The sequence below is a fragment of the Parambassis ranga genome, chromosome 10, assembly GCF_900634625.1.
Source record: "Parambassis ranga chromosome 10, fParRan2.1, whole genome shotgun sequence".
In the NCBI taxonomy this organism is placed as follows: Eukaryota; Metazoa; Chordata; class Actinopteri; family Ambassidae; genus Parambassis; species Parambassis ranga.
Window position 1 is genome coordinate 16,983,701 of NC_041031.1, and position 12,551 is coordinate 16,996,251.

Consider the following 12,551-nt stretch of genomic DNA (forward strand, 5'->3'; position numbering starts at 1 on the left):
TACAATAGACGAGGTTTTTAAATACCACCCACCACTAAGGCAAACATGAATGTAGTTTCTATATATAAACACATAGAAAGCTGCTTCACACTTCTTTACCCACAGTTTCTGGTTTCCATTGAACAAATGCAGCCCCAACTTACATCAGTTATGATGGATTAAGACTGACAGGTTTCTTTGCAAAACTAGTACCAAGAGGGGTCAGGCAACCTACAGAGAATAATCACTCAACTATGTGATCCTTTCATGGAGCCTTTTTGCTATTATGCTTTGGTTTCTTTGCCCCCCCCCCCCCATAGTACAAGGCAAGTGCCGACTTACATGAAACCTTTTATATTTCAACCATTCTAAGCACAGCGGCAATAAAATACAATTTATACAAGAATGATGATAGCATTTTTACACAGATGCCGCTAGTTTCTCTTTGCATACATTGTTTTTTCTGCACTGTTTATCTCAGTCTGGCACTCATGAGATTTTCTACATCGCATGTTTAACCTTCTTCAATTTGTAACATCTTTGAATTTGCGTCTCTTAGAGGAACGGGCACATTTCTAAAACAATATATGTGTGAGTCTTTGTGCGTGCACCCTCAGGCCTACACCCTGGTAATGGCTGCTTGCAGCTACTGCATAATAACTCATGTCCTTACACTTAATATTAAATATTTAAAAGCAGGCGATTTGTTGCTTAGTTTGTAGTGGTAGATTATCAGGCAATTGTTCAGATGTCTTTAGCACAAACACTTAACCATAGTCAAATCAAGACAACTTTAAAAAAAAAACATTTAATCCCTTCTTAGCTGTGCATTTTGCAGATCTCAGGCCAGTGAAGGTTCTGGGTTTCTCAAATCTAGAAATGTGAAGTGAAGTGTGTCCCTTAGAGGTGTAGGGTGAAATAGCCTCAGCTATGTGATAAGGTGCAACTTTGAAGTTGTGAATGAGGTTAGAGGCATGAGTCAACCTCTGCAGGCTATTATGACTGCCACACCTCCATCACCGAGCATCTTTCCTGTCTGCTACACTCACACATGTCCTTCCTCTGCCTGCAGAATCGCCTTTTTCTTCTCTGAGCGAAGTACTTTGCATTATTTCACAATGTGTTTACATTTGTTAAGAGATTCAACTGAGTGTGATGAACAGTTATGAAATGAAGGCATTTTATCAGGCATTTAGACATTTAGCAGCCATTAGAAAACTGTAATTAATTAGTTGCTTGAGCGTTGGCATTTTTAATATTAATTTACCTTGATGAGAGCTGATTTGTTACTGAAAAAACATCCTTCAGCTTCAGCTGTCTATTTCACCCAACAGGTTATTTCAGCAGACCTGCTATGGGGCACCTCACCCCCCATCAGTGTCTGTCTCACACCTTCCCTAAAAATCAGGCACCATCCAAATTGTCCGTACACTTGACTGATAATTTTCTGTTATTTGCATGACACCAGAAACATATTATAACGGTATCACAGAAAAATATGTCTTGCCAAAGAGAAATGACCATCTTCAAAGTGAGTGTATGACTAGCATTCAGGCTGTCAGGAGACAGAAGGTAAACCACTGTGTCCCAGTCAGTTCCTTATTCCTTTTATTGCAGAGGGCAGAGTCTCACGTATAGCAGCAGCACATCACCCTGACTGATTTCCTCACCACTTCCCGGGGAATTGTCATCACCCCAGGTCAATGTCTAAACTTTCCCATGCATCAAAATATATTGTAATTGACTCCATTTGTAATTCCTCCAGAGATCTGGCACTGGGCTGTAGCTCAGATGGCTGCCAAAAGCAATAAAGTCTCACAGACATGACCCCCATTGTAAACAAGCCCTCCTTCTGGAGTGTGAGGTACAGTAAAGTGTAGGTTTTTTGGGCTGGAGGTGTCTGGCTGTAGTATTTGGCTCCAGCCCATGCTTCCATTCACAACTGTAATTTACGCAATTATGTAGTTTTCATGTCATGTTTTATTGTTCTTGGTTTAATGCTTATGTACTTGCCTGTTATTTTTTATTATAGATTGTGCAGTTTTAGAATATTGGACAACCTTGTTTTTCCATAGGCGAGTTGTGTAGCAGTAATAATTTATATCATTGTAATTAAAATAGTGGCACCGCTAACATGGCTGCAGGGATTTGCAGATTAACCATTATGAATATTAACCTTAGGTTTCTCCTCTTTATGGACGATTAGCATTTCTCTTCAGACGAACAGATAAATCCTTCATTACAGCGACAGTTCTGTCACATGAAGGGCTTGAGGACAATGCAAATTAAATGAGGAAATAGGACAAAATCGAAGATGATTTGCCCCTTTAAGTGCACACAATACTGCATATTTGTGTTCACAAAGATCAAATGATTGATCTTAGAGTGTTTTCTAAGATGTAACAACAGCATTCCCTTTATATATGTGGAATTATTTATAATTCAGCATAACTGGTGCTTTCAATTATTTACTAAACTATAAATAACTTACCAGTCCGACATAAGACATGGATAGAATGTTTACAGTTAATACAGCGCCACAAGGTTTTCTCTATCTCCTTTATTTCTGCTGTCCATTAAATTTCCTCATTTGCCGCTTTCTCCTGCCTGCTGTTTTTAACATCACATGATCCAAGGTAATCAGAAAGAACAATGTGACTTCTTTGTCACAGCAACAATATCAGTTTCACTGCTGCAACTCGAGCCGCTTTGATTCCTGCTGAAAGGAGAACACACAGAGTTGTGTTTATCCTCTTGTCTCTTTCCACTGGTGTACAGTAGTCTGCCTCCCACTTCATCTCTTATTCACTTTCAGGTGCCACCAACAGCTAGGAAAAAAGAAACAAAAGTGTGATTTCTCTTTCCTCCGTTTTTCAAAAACACAACAACTCTGTGTCATTTTAAAGTAGGCGGGTCTATTTTAAATAACTAATTTGTACAAAGTGTTCTTAAGGAGACATCATATCCATCATGTTTTGGTATCATCGTGCTGATCAATAACCAATCTTGCCCTGATGTGATGAATATGCCCTTCAACAGACATTATGTGCACATAAGGGTTTGCAGAGGTCGCCCTCTATAGATATTCTGCGTTGTTCTATGCAAAAGAAAAAAAATTAAAATTAAAAAAAAAATTGCAGGGCTAAGATTGAGTTCTTTAAAGTTTTAACACGATCTATAGAGTTTAAAATCAACACATTTAATTTATCTATAGAGAAATACAAGGGAAGATTAACTCAACATACTGATCAACCTCTTTCATGCTGGAGGAAAACATCGCTAATATCCTACTAAGATCTTCTTAAAGGTAGGGTAGGAGATTTCATTCTGATGCACTTTTTGTTAAATTAGTGTAACTTCTCTTTACAATGCGATAGCAACTGATTAGTTCGGCACTCTCTTCCTGCTCTGCACGCACCACAGAGGTACGTGCATGATAGCCGAAGTCACAGACTGGTTGGGAGGCGTGGCTTCGGGGTGAGCTCCAGGAGAAAAGGGCGCGTGTTTACTTTCAAAATCTGGCTGACTCTCACTGAGTTTTCAAAATCTCCTACCCTACCTTGAAGCGTGCAATTTACTCCCAGGTCTGCAGGTATTCATTAGCTCCAGCTGCTGCTGGACATGCTAATGAATAAGCCCGTTTTCTGGCACATATTTCTGGTTTGGATTCTCTGCACATTCATGTTGTCATATTTGACTCCTCAGGAGAAGTTCATTTACTGCCAATGGGAAAGCAGTCTAAATTCTATAGTGGGTATACCTGAGTTATAAGAATATTTGTTTTAGTGTAAATGTATCAACAAATAAATGAAATACATGACAATAATTTCATTGATAAATTTAGATCCTTGAAACCAGTTCACTTTCTGTTCACCACACCCTCCTAAAGCATTAATTCAAGGTTTGTGTGGAGGACAAGCTGCATGGCAACATGTGCGTTAGACTAACACGTCCCTAAATGTGTTTCACAGACATATTTAAGAAACACATTATCACAAAATGTGATCAATATGAAATGTATCCTGTTTATTTCTGCTGTTTAAAGTTACGCAACCACAAGCATACACACACTTGGGTAAGGTGATAAATGCTTTTATGAGTGACCTTCCCTTTTGGTTTTATTTTGCATTTGTCTTTGTTTGCAAAAGTGTGTAGATTATTTAAAACCTGATCCTTTATGCCATGTTGGCAGCAACATTCAAAATAAATCTCAATTTCCTTTGTAACCTTTGGCGGCATTGCAGGAGCACTGGTTGAAAGATTGGTATTATTTGTCTATAAATCAGAAGGAAAATGGGCCCTTTCTACAAATTACTGAATAGAAAGTTGACATCTTCACATTATGGAGGTTGATTTGGTATTGTGAGCTATGCTGTATTTTTTTCTGTGGCAGTTTTATTTGAAGGAAGCAGGGCAAACCCTAATGAAATATGTTTCATCTGTCTTTTCTTCTTCAGAATGAATAATGTGTCAGCGGCGAGTATTACTGAGCTCATATCAATAAATTAGAAGGTTGTTGACCACAAAGGTTTTTGGTGTTATTCAAACAAGTTACTGTGTGTCCTTCTAGGAGCTTTTGTGTTTTCTCACCTCTTCCTTGTCTCTTATACACCTCTCATCCTCTGCAGGATGAAACCATATATCATGTGAATGTTAAAAGACATACGCAGGTCTTCCATGCAGCCAATAATATACAGCACACTCTTCTACATCCACTCTGTTCTTGTTCTAACTCACTTGGAATGCAGAAGTTACTGATGTTGCCATGTTGGTCCCCTGAAAATAGCAGTGTTATTTCTGTGGTAATTTTACTAATGATATCCCAAAAGAGTCTGTGCTACATTCTGTAGACACTTGATTATTAGAGCGAGGCAGGGTTTTAATATTAGCATATATACATTTCTGAAAAGCATAACATATCCTATATATAATATCCTTGTTTTAGCGACATCATTTATGTGTGTCACTTTGCAATTCCCATGTAAACTACTGTCTGTACTGTAGTCACTCAGATTATGTAAACAGCCACTCTTTCTTTCTTGGCTAGTGCAGTAACTGTATTTAATGTTTCAGCCAAATCATTACCCAGAACTATCATTCAAACCTCAAACAACCACCATAAGCCCAGATGAATGACAGTGACCTTTGCTTGGCTTGATGTGTTATTGTAATTCTTTTCTTTTCTTTTTTTTTTTTTTTTTTATCTCACATCGTCTCTCCACTTTCCTTTTTCACCATTAGTAAGTCTGAGATCATAGTGACAAGAGCATGTGGATCTCAGAGGCCCTATCAGTGGAGAAACAGCTATGTGATAGCGTGGTTTTCTCACTGCCATTCCCAGGAGTCAGCTCGGCGAGAATTGAGGAGGAGGGACGGTGAATCTCCCAGCCTGTCTGCCCAGCTAGCTAGGCTGAAAAGTCTAATAATGACAGTGACCTCAACCCTCACTCTTATTATATTGCTTCTAGACTGATCACAGACAGCAGTTTGTGTGCATCTGTGAAAGTATGTGTGTGTGTTCTAGTGGGGATGCATTTTAGACACCTTTGTGTTTGTGGTACAGGTTGTTTCAGTGTTTGTGTGAAGCCATTTGATCCACAGTATTGCCATCCAATCTTATTGTCAGGAAATGAGACAAAGAGCAAGCCAAAGCTGTGGAACTGATGTAAAGCAAGACAAGGTCAACCCTCGTGTCACTGAGGCTACATCTGATGACAGCTTGTCTATTACCAGCCTACTCACTTCCTTAGCACTTCAGCTACGGTCAAGAAGGTCACCTAACCTTGCAGATGTCAGTGTGGTGTAGGTTGAATTATATAAGTTATCCATGATTGGTGCTTTGAGTGGTATTCAATCAGTGTTGCAAAGTAAAAGGATGACATGACAGCATGATGGTGTTGCCTGCATGTTTTTTTTTTTTTTTTTAAATCACCATTTTCATAGACGGCAGTGTTTTTGAAATACATGATCACTCAGCTACTACATATCAATGGATAATGTCTTTCACACAGCAGGGCGTGTTTGTTGTTTTGTTTGTGTTTAACATCTGCTAAGTAGGTTGTTATATGATCGCCTCTAACCATCTGTTTGCATGCCTGTACGTCTTTAACCTACATAGGTTCACAAATTAAGGCGGATGAAATTTCTTGTGCACATCAACACTCTCAAGCGAAAGAATCTTAGAGGTTTTGTGACCCCTTGACCTTTCCTCTTCTGCAGCTCCAACCATTGAGTTTTAAATTAATGTAGCTCCTGGCCTCACACCGGCTCAAAGAGAAATGTAAACACTTATTATGGTGACCCCCATGACCTCTCACTTAGTTTTACATCCATCTTTCTCAGGCTGAAGATCTGATTGAGGTTGTTCTGCTGTCTATTTGCATACATATGCATTTGTGATTTGGGGTCAATGCGAGGGCATCGATCTGAATCTTTCAGCTAGTTTCGGCATCAGCTTAGGTTTCACTATTATCTTATCTGCCCAGTTTATTTTAACATACATATGAACAAGGCTGTAGTGTTTTTCTGAGTACTTTGTTTTTCTCATTTTTATGTTTGTTTTTTTTTTTTTCCATCTGTGCCTAAGTGCTCCTTATACTAAATATAACAAATACAGTGACTTACTTAACCCTCTAAAATAAAAGAAAGATTTCTGCAATTCAAATATTAATGATATTATTTATTTTGAAAAAAAATAAAGTAAATGTTTTAGTTGTTGACTTTCTGCCGATGTCTAATTTACTTCTTTATTTTCGAAACATTATCTACATGCACTGTGTGTATGTGTGTGCGTCTTTGTGTGTCAATAGAACTAAACCCTTTAACAGCAACCTAAACATTGTAACTGCGTCCATGCTCCTGTCCCGTCTGATCCCCTAAGACACTGCATGCTGTTTGAAGTCTCTACTTGAAAGGCCTGATCTGAATACTGTGGATTCCACAACAACTCTGCAAACAGTGATTACAGACTGATTAATGAGCCACTGCATACACACGTGCACACACTGCACACACATCCATTCATGATTGGTTTTAAGGCCTTTTTTAATTAAAAAAAAAAATCTGTTGCATTTTTTTAAAGCAACTTAAATAGCCAGTGATAGAACCCTCCTATGACTATGGGAAAATGTCAATGTTGGATTTTAGAGCATTACTCTTTATCCTCATGGCCAGGAAAATGGCACAGAAGCTTGTTGCAGATTAAAGTCCTAAGTCTTGTTTCTTCTAACATGATGTCACACCCTTTAATTTATGGACATTAATGTTCTTATTTTGTAATATTTTCCTAATGCTAACCAAGTAGTTTTGTTGTCTGACGTAAAGAAAACACCCTCCCTGTATGTGTTTGAGGAAGTGCTGTTTCTTTGTACTGTAGTCAAACGTTTGTTCTTTCTTTTACAGTGTCTGCTGAGATCCTAAAGGGCAGTTTGACCACCATGGAGCGTCAGATTCAGAGGCTTGAGAACGACATTGAAAACTTCCCCAAAACAGAAGACAAACAGGATAAGTTTGTGGAAAAGATGTCGATATCCTTTTCATTGTCATTTTACCAGCACGCAGGTTTGTACTCCAACAGCATATGCATTGGACTATATTTGCACATTCTTTGTCCCATTTTGTTGGCAGCAGTAGCAAAGGTGTTTGCTGTTTATGTTCTGCCTGGCAGTGGTAAGCAGTTTAAGTCACTTGGTGTGATAGGTGGCACCCTAGGGAACTTGGGGAATGAATCCGGCTGCCTTGCTGTGAGATGTTGATCAGATCTCCCTCTTCACTCCTCCCTGGGTCCCAGGAGTAAAATCATGCCCGTGGCTATTTTTACTGCACTCTGCCACTGCTGCTTGTCCCCTGGGGGACTCTAATAGGGGCTCTAGCCCCTCACACCAACTTATCGCCCATTCCTGATTTCATCTCCTGACCGGCCACAAGCCTCTCCACACAACCAACCGTGCCTCATGGCACCTCTCCTGTTTTGATAACAGAGTATTTCACTTAAACCCAAGCATCTCTGCTCCCAAATTGAATTAGCCATGTCTCTGCACTTTCTTCAATGCCCTTTCTTGGAGAAAAGGTCCTCACTCTATAAGTTTGATCAATGGTGAAAATCAAGTCTGTTGTCAGTACCCTAAGGCTAAGGTGCCTTTCATGAAAAAAAGACAAAACAATGATGCAGTCAGCAGGGTCTCCTTTGTTTGTCTAACATTATTAAGAAAAGAAAGGATTACTCCAGAGTAATCTGAAAAGTGAGTAGGTGTTTCCATATGCTAGCCGCTCACACATAAGACACCGTTTAACCTGATTTCTCTTCCTTTTTTCTGAGATTTACTTCGGCTGAGTTTGCACGTTTGGTGCCATAAGAGTAATGGCCCCCTGATGCATTAACAATCTGCTCCCAGTCAAAGATGGGCATTTAAATTTGTATAATTAAAAGAAAAAAAAAAAAAGCAGAGACTTCCCTGGCGATGCAGAGCACGCAGGCAACAAAGCTTCTCCCTTTGTCTGTATCGATTCCGAGGCTCCTGTGAGAACGAGATGTTTGAGTGAGAGGAAATGGAGAAGTGTAGATATACTGCAGTGTGGCTCTTCCTCACTGTCTGGGGATCCTCCCTAGAGAATGTCCGAGAGAAGCTGACTGGCCATGACCTGAAACACCCGACATCACTCCCTCTCCCCCATCTCAGCTGATCGGTTTTTGGTGCCAGGAAAGAGGCTTTGTAGGATTTATTAAGATCTATTTTAGCACTTGGTTTATTTAAAGTAGGCACCAGTAGGAAAGCATATATATTTCATCCTCCATCTGTGTTGTGTTCCATTTTGGAGTGTTGTCATTATGGTACAGTAGTTTTCTTCCCCTTTCACTGAACTATTTTTTGAGCAGATGCACTTGAGGCACAAGAATGTGTCAAATAATGAAAAAGGGCATGCTTGTTTACTCTCTCTGTTTTCTCACTGGAGCATATATTTCATGTCCTGTGTATAATAAGTGATACAGTTAATAGTAATGTAATCATATCAAGGTAATTATTGTGAGTTATACTACTGTAGTTCTAAGGTAGAAAAAGTATTGTTTTTGTGTGGTGTTAATTATAGCACAGTACATAATGATATGAAGTTAGAAGTGTGCAGTCACATTTAGCCTAATGTATTCTGAGGATTGCTCTGAGGTGGGTTTGTTTGCTACACATTTTGTGTGTGTCTTAATTTGCCTCACTTCTTTCTCAAACTTTCCACCACTCTAAACCTCTCTAAGATATCAGATGTTGGGCTGATTCTGTGCAAGCTAGCACGATGATGGGATGAAACCATGCGCACATGGAGCAAACAGAGAGATTAAGAGATAGAAAGTGGAGACTGCTTGATTTGCCGAGGGTTTTTAGTACCTGTGTTTGCAATGAGCTTATGTAGCACTCTATACTGTGTTGCACAGCTAAGTGTTGGAACAACGACTGTGAAATACAATGCTGCATATTTCCTGTGGTGTATGTAAGCTAGCAGAGTAAGGGAAACACATCTTTTTTAAACTATATCTGGGGTTAAAAAAAAGAGATGACAGTTCCTTGAAGCATGACAGATGGAAGAACAACAGCTAAAAGTCATGCATTTGATGCTTGAGCAACCCTGAAAAAGTTAAGTGAAGCTCTGTTGTCTTGACTCTGTGCTGTGATGAATGAGTCAGTCTGCTAGTGTGTGCTTTTCTGTGTGTGTTAGGGAGGGAGAGTAATTTACAGTGCTTGTGTATGTAAGTACACAGGCCTCTGTTTCAGTGTGACTCTTGTCTTTTGCTTGAGATTGCTTGAGATTAATTTTAGCAAGGCTTGGTCACTGCAAGGTGTTTTAAATGCAACGTGTGCCCCACAGCAGCATAGTTTTAATTAAAATGTAATAATATTTTTTTTTCACCATGCATGATTAGTGTTCTTAATTTGTTTAGACTTCAGCAGTTTGTGATTTTTTTTTCCTCTTAAAAAAAGAAAAAAAATCTGATAAACAAAAGTAAGAAAGAAAGAAAAGATGGAAGGAAGGAAGGAAAGAAAAGCTTAGTGGAAGCACTTCATTTGGCTTTATTGATACATTTTTCTCCTTCCATTACTGTAATGTATGCAAATGACTGAATGGGGTGTTTGTTCAGCAGTTTAGTGATCTCTATCTGTCAGAAGTAATGGGGGCCCACAAAGGCTGTAGAGTTGAGGCACAAGCCCCCAGAGAGCCCTATTTCACCAGGGAGGCTATTGCTACCACACACACACACTCACACACGTGCCTGTTTGCTGCTGGATATGATAGAAGTGAGTAGAGTGAGACTGTGCATACTAGAATATTGATGTAGTGAGGTGGTTTGATGGGGATGATGGGAGACCGGACTGAACCTTGATGAATGCTTGGGCATGTGCAATACATCTCTCTCTCTCTGTGCTGTACTCAGTGACTGAAACCAACCTAGTGATATTTAACTTCACCTTTTATTTCCCAGAATGCTACAGTCAAAGCGGGATCTGTCTTGCCCATCTTCACACAATAATTGATAAATCACTGTTTTCAGAGAACACTTTTTTGTGTTGAAGAACCAATTTGTAAGATTCTTAAAACAAAAAAACAGTTTCTCATTTTGTGGTTCTAGTATGTGTCTTTTTTGTTTGTGGTATTTTCAACAGTTTCAACCATTCATTTTTATTCTTTGTCTGTTTTAGTGTGTTGTGCGTGTTTGTGTTATTGTTACACAGTCATTGAGTTTCCCCAGCCTGGTATCCTCATAGCTGTTGAATATTTCTACAAGGCCGAATGAGTGAAGATGAGTGACTTGAATCTGTGGCTCACTGCCATGTTTTGTTTGTTTTGTTTGTTTTGTTTTTAGTACTATCTACCAGAATTTTAGTCAAGTTAACCAGGGACTGGGTGACGTTGTCATACTAATGAGGAAGCTTTGTTCAAACCAGCTGACTCCTGCTATCAGAGTCAGTCCAGCAACACTGTTTTCCAGCTGAAGGCTAAGCCTCTAATGCCGCTCTATTGTGGTTTAAGAATCGACAGACACATTTTTACAGGTTCCACCTTTTCTTGTTGTTTCCTGTCTTCAGCCTGATTTAGTTCACACTTCAAAGAAAGAGCTTCACTACAATGTGTTTATGGATGGCCCCTGTCAAACTGCAACAGTTGCAGACTCTGTTGGCTTCAGGCTAGGTTTGTGTACAGGTGCAGCAATCTCTTGTATCAGCACCAAGCACTTAAGGTCAAATAAATGGCAGTTAGACAACAATTGTTCTATTTAGCCTGCTGCTGAGTTCAACATGCAGAAACATCTCCCCTGTGTTTATCCTGGAGAAGCACGGTGTTGTTTGGAGAAGCTTAGTGCACCTTTATGTATTTGAAACAGTAGCCAGAGTATTTACAGAATCATCATGTTTATTTCTGTATGTTTGTGTAGAACTGGGTTAAAAACATGCTAATGGCACTTTGAGTAGCTCCTTATCATTTTTAAAGCAAAAATACTTAAACCCATCCTTTGCCACACATAAGCTCTCTCTCTCTTAATCACCACCTTCTTTCAAGTCCCCCCAACCCCAACCCAAGTGTTTTCCTCCATTAATGAAATTCACTGTAAACTGTGTGGCCAATTAACTAAAGCACAGATAAACCATGGAGGCTTTTAATTACCCCAAATTCAGTGGAAACGGGTGTAAATAAACAGTCTCACTCTCTGCCTGGTCTGCTTCTCGGTCTTTTAACTGAGTGTGACTTTGACTCGGACAAAGAAACCGATATTGTGACAGTAGGTTACAAGCATCAGAACAAATATTGGTCTTTTATAATGAATTCTGCATCTCATAGAAGATATGATTGTCTTCCTATGTGTATATATACAAGCTGAACACTGTGCTTCTTCTTAGATATGTACATTATGTATTCATTTGTGTTGTATGCACATTCCAACAAGAACAATGCATTGTTGGTTGAATGAATTATAACTCTTTGGTTAGATATATAACTCCCTCCCCTTCTGCTATATTGCCAAGGTGGCAGTCATTTGGCATTGCATGCAACATGTGAGATATTTGTGATTTAGCAGTAGTTGTAATTGTTCAGACTAGCATGAGCTTGGTTGTATTTTAGAACAGTATGCTTGTGTCGAGGGCAGAAAAGCCAGTGGTTGGATCGAGTTTCCCACAGACCAATGAGTTAATCATTATTAGGAGCCAGTACTGGTATTGCTCATCTTGTGGAGACATAAATCTATTTGCACAGGGGCTTCTCTTTGGGGATGACGGCACGTCCCCACAAAATAAATCATTAAGTTTTACAACAAAGACTAGTTTTTAGGTTAGAGTAAGTGTTAGTATCGGACTAGTACATGTAATATAGTGACCAAATGTCACAATAAATTAGAAATTATGAAATTTAACTCAATATATTGTACTGCATGTAAGACCCATATAATATAACCATATATTAACTAAGGCAAAAAGTGATATATTTCAGTTGCTTTGTGTCATCGGTAAGTGTCTGTTTCCATCACCCTCTCCCTGTCGTCGGCCGTGTTCCCTGCCAGACAGACCATTCCTGTGCCCTCTGGTCATAAG

The 12,551-nt window shown here is 39.2% G+C and overlaps 1 protein-coding gene across 5 annotated transcripts in view; it reads left to right on the forward strand.

Moving 5' to 3' along the window:
- The window catches only part of diaph2 (diaphanous-related formin 2), a 327,687-nt gene that overhangs the window by 227,490 nt on the left and 87,646 nt on the right, over positions 1-12,551 (forward strand). For all 5 annotated transcript variants that reach the window (XM_028415521.1, XM_028415525.1, XM_028415523.1 and 2 more), the window contains one exon: positions 7,381-7,505. In XM_028415521.1, coding sequence (XP_028271322.1) covers positions 7,381-7,505 — 125 coding nt within the window. The remainder of the gene's footprint in view (positions 1-7,380; positions 7,506-12,551) is intronic.